Raw genomic sequence first — 1713 nt, 5'->3', positions numbered from 1 at the left:
GGTGGTTTGGTATATAACAGTAGATAGAAACAGATAGATTGCTCCCATCAAACTAGTTGTGATTCATGGTGACATTATGTACAGTAGAACGATGCACTGCCTGCTCCTGTGTCATCATGATCATTGTCATATGTCATTGTGGCTATTATGCCGATCCATCTCAACTGTCTTTGCACATCCTTGCTGGCCCTCTGCTTCACCAAGCAATATCATCATCCAGTAATTGATTCCTCCTGATGATGTGTTCAAAGCAAGCGAGTCAGACAATGACCTGTTCTTTCCATTGGTACATTTTCAGAAGTCAATTACAGATCTTTTATATTATTCTGGAAGTTGGCCTGATAAAATTACATACAACATTCACGATATAACAGCTAACTGAAATGGGCCCCCTTCTACCTCAACTCCATACATATCCCAGATGGGCAGACAGTGATTTCACTACTATTTTTTCACAGTTTTGATAGAACATAATCCATACATCATACAATTCAGTAGTTCAATCATATCAAGAAGAGTTGTATAATCGAGAGACCAACATGGCAGGACAGGAGACAATGCAGCTGCTGTTCCTCTTGCTGTTGGTGGCTGGCGGATGGGGTATCATGCGCCAGACTACCCCGGCCAGGACGGAACTCCTCAACATCTGCATGGACGCCAAGCACCACAAGGAAAAGCCAGGCCCTGAGGACAAGCTGCATGACCAGTGCAGCCCCTGGAAGAAGAACGCCTGCTGCTCGGTCAACACCAGCCAGGAGGCCCACAAGGACGTGTCCTACCTGTACAGATTCAACTGGGACCACTGCAGGAAGATGCAGCCTGCCTGCAAGCGCCACTTCATCCAGGATACCTGCTTCTATGAGTGCTCCCCCAATTTGGGGCCCTGGATCCAACAGGTGGACCAGAGCTGGCGCGAAGAGCGGGTGCTGAATGTGCCCCTGTGTCAAGAGGACTGTCAGATGTGGTGGGAGGACTGCCGCTCGTCTTATACCTGCAAGACCAACTGGCACAAGGGCTGGAACTGGACTTCAGGGTATAACCAGTGCCCAGCAGGAACTACTTGCCGGCGCATGGATTTCTACTTCCACACGTCCGCGGCCCTGTGTGAGGACATCTGGAGCCACGCCTATGAGTTAAGCAGCTACCTCCGAGGGAGCGGCCACTGCATGCAGATGTGGTTCCACCCAGCCAAGGGCAACCCCAAGGAGGAGGTGGCCAAGTTCTATGCTGAGGCCATGAGGGCAGCGGCAGCCCCCTGGGCCCCAATCCGTGCTCTCCTTCTCAGCCCAGTCCTGCTGCTCTGGGTGTTGGGCTAATGGCCTGCTGCCTGCTGGTACCCACACAGCACAGGCCTGGCCTGCCCCCCCTCCCCCCCCCCGCCCCGCTCTCAGTGACTCCGTTTGTGCTCCATAGCAGGGCCCTCTGAACGCCAGGTTAAATAAATAGTCACCCCACCTGTAAAAAAAAAAGAGTTGTGTAATCATTATCACAATCAATTTAAGAACCTTATCTTCCTTCCTGTACTCATTGCTATTGATGCCCAATTTCCCTACTGTCCCCTGCTATATTCCCAAGAAACCATTAATCCAGTTACTCTTTCTAGAGATCCACCCATCCTGAATTTCATACACCGAAAAACATAGTAAAACAAAGAAACAGAAAAGCTACCAACAATAACAAGAGAGAAAACCCTCAAGAGAAAAGAAAGCAGAA

At 49.8% G+C, this 1713-nt stretch overlaps 1 protein-coding gene across 1 annotated transcript; it reads left to right on the top strand.

Annotated features, from left to right (window-relative positions):
• The first annotated feature begins 539 nt into the window (after positions 1 to 539).
• LOC142451290 (folate receptor alpha-like) lies at positions 540 to 1316 on the top strand. The gene has a single exon (XM_075553171.1). It carries the CDS (start codon positions 540 to 542, stop codon positions 1314 to 1316), a length of 777 nt encoding a protein of 258 aa, XP_075409286.1.
• The last annotated feature ends 397 nt before the right edge of the window (positions 1317 to 1713 follow it).

Source organism: Tenrec ecaudatus, chromosome 6 (genome assembly GCF_050624435.1).
Source record: "Tenrec ecaudatus isolate mTenEca1 chromosome 6, mTenEca1.hap1, whole genome shotgun sequence".
Taxonomy (NCBI): Eukaryota; Metazoa; Chordata; class Mammalia; order Afrosoricida; family Tenrecidae; genus Tenrec; species Tenrec ecaudatus.
Note: the sequence above shows the minus strand (reverse complement) of the source record. Positions and strands in the feature narration are given on the sequence as shown.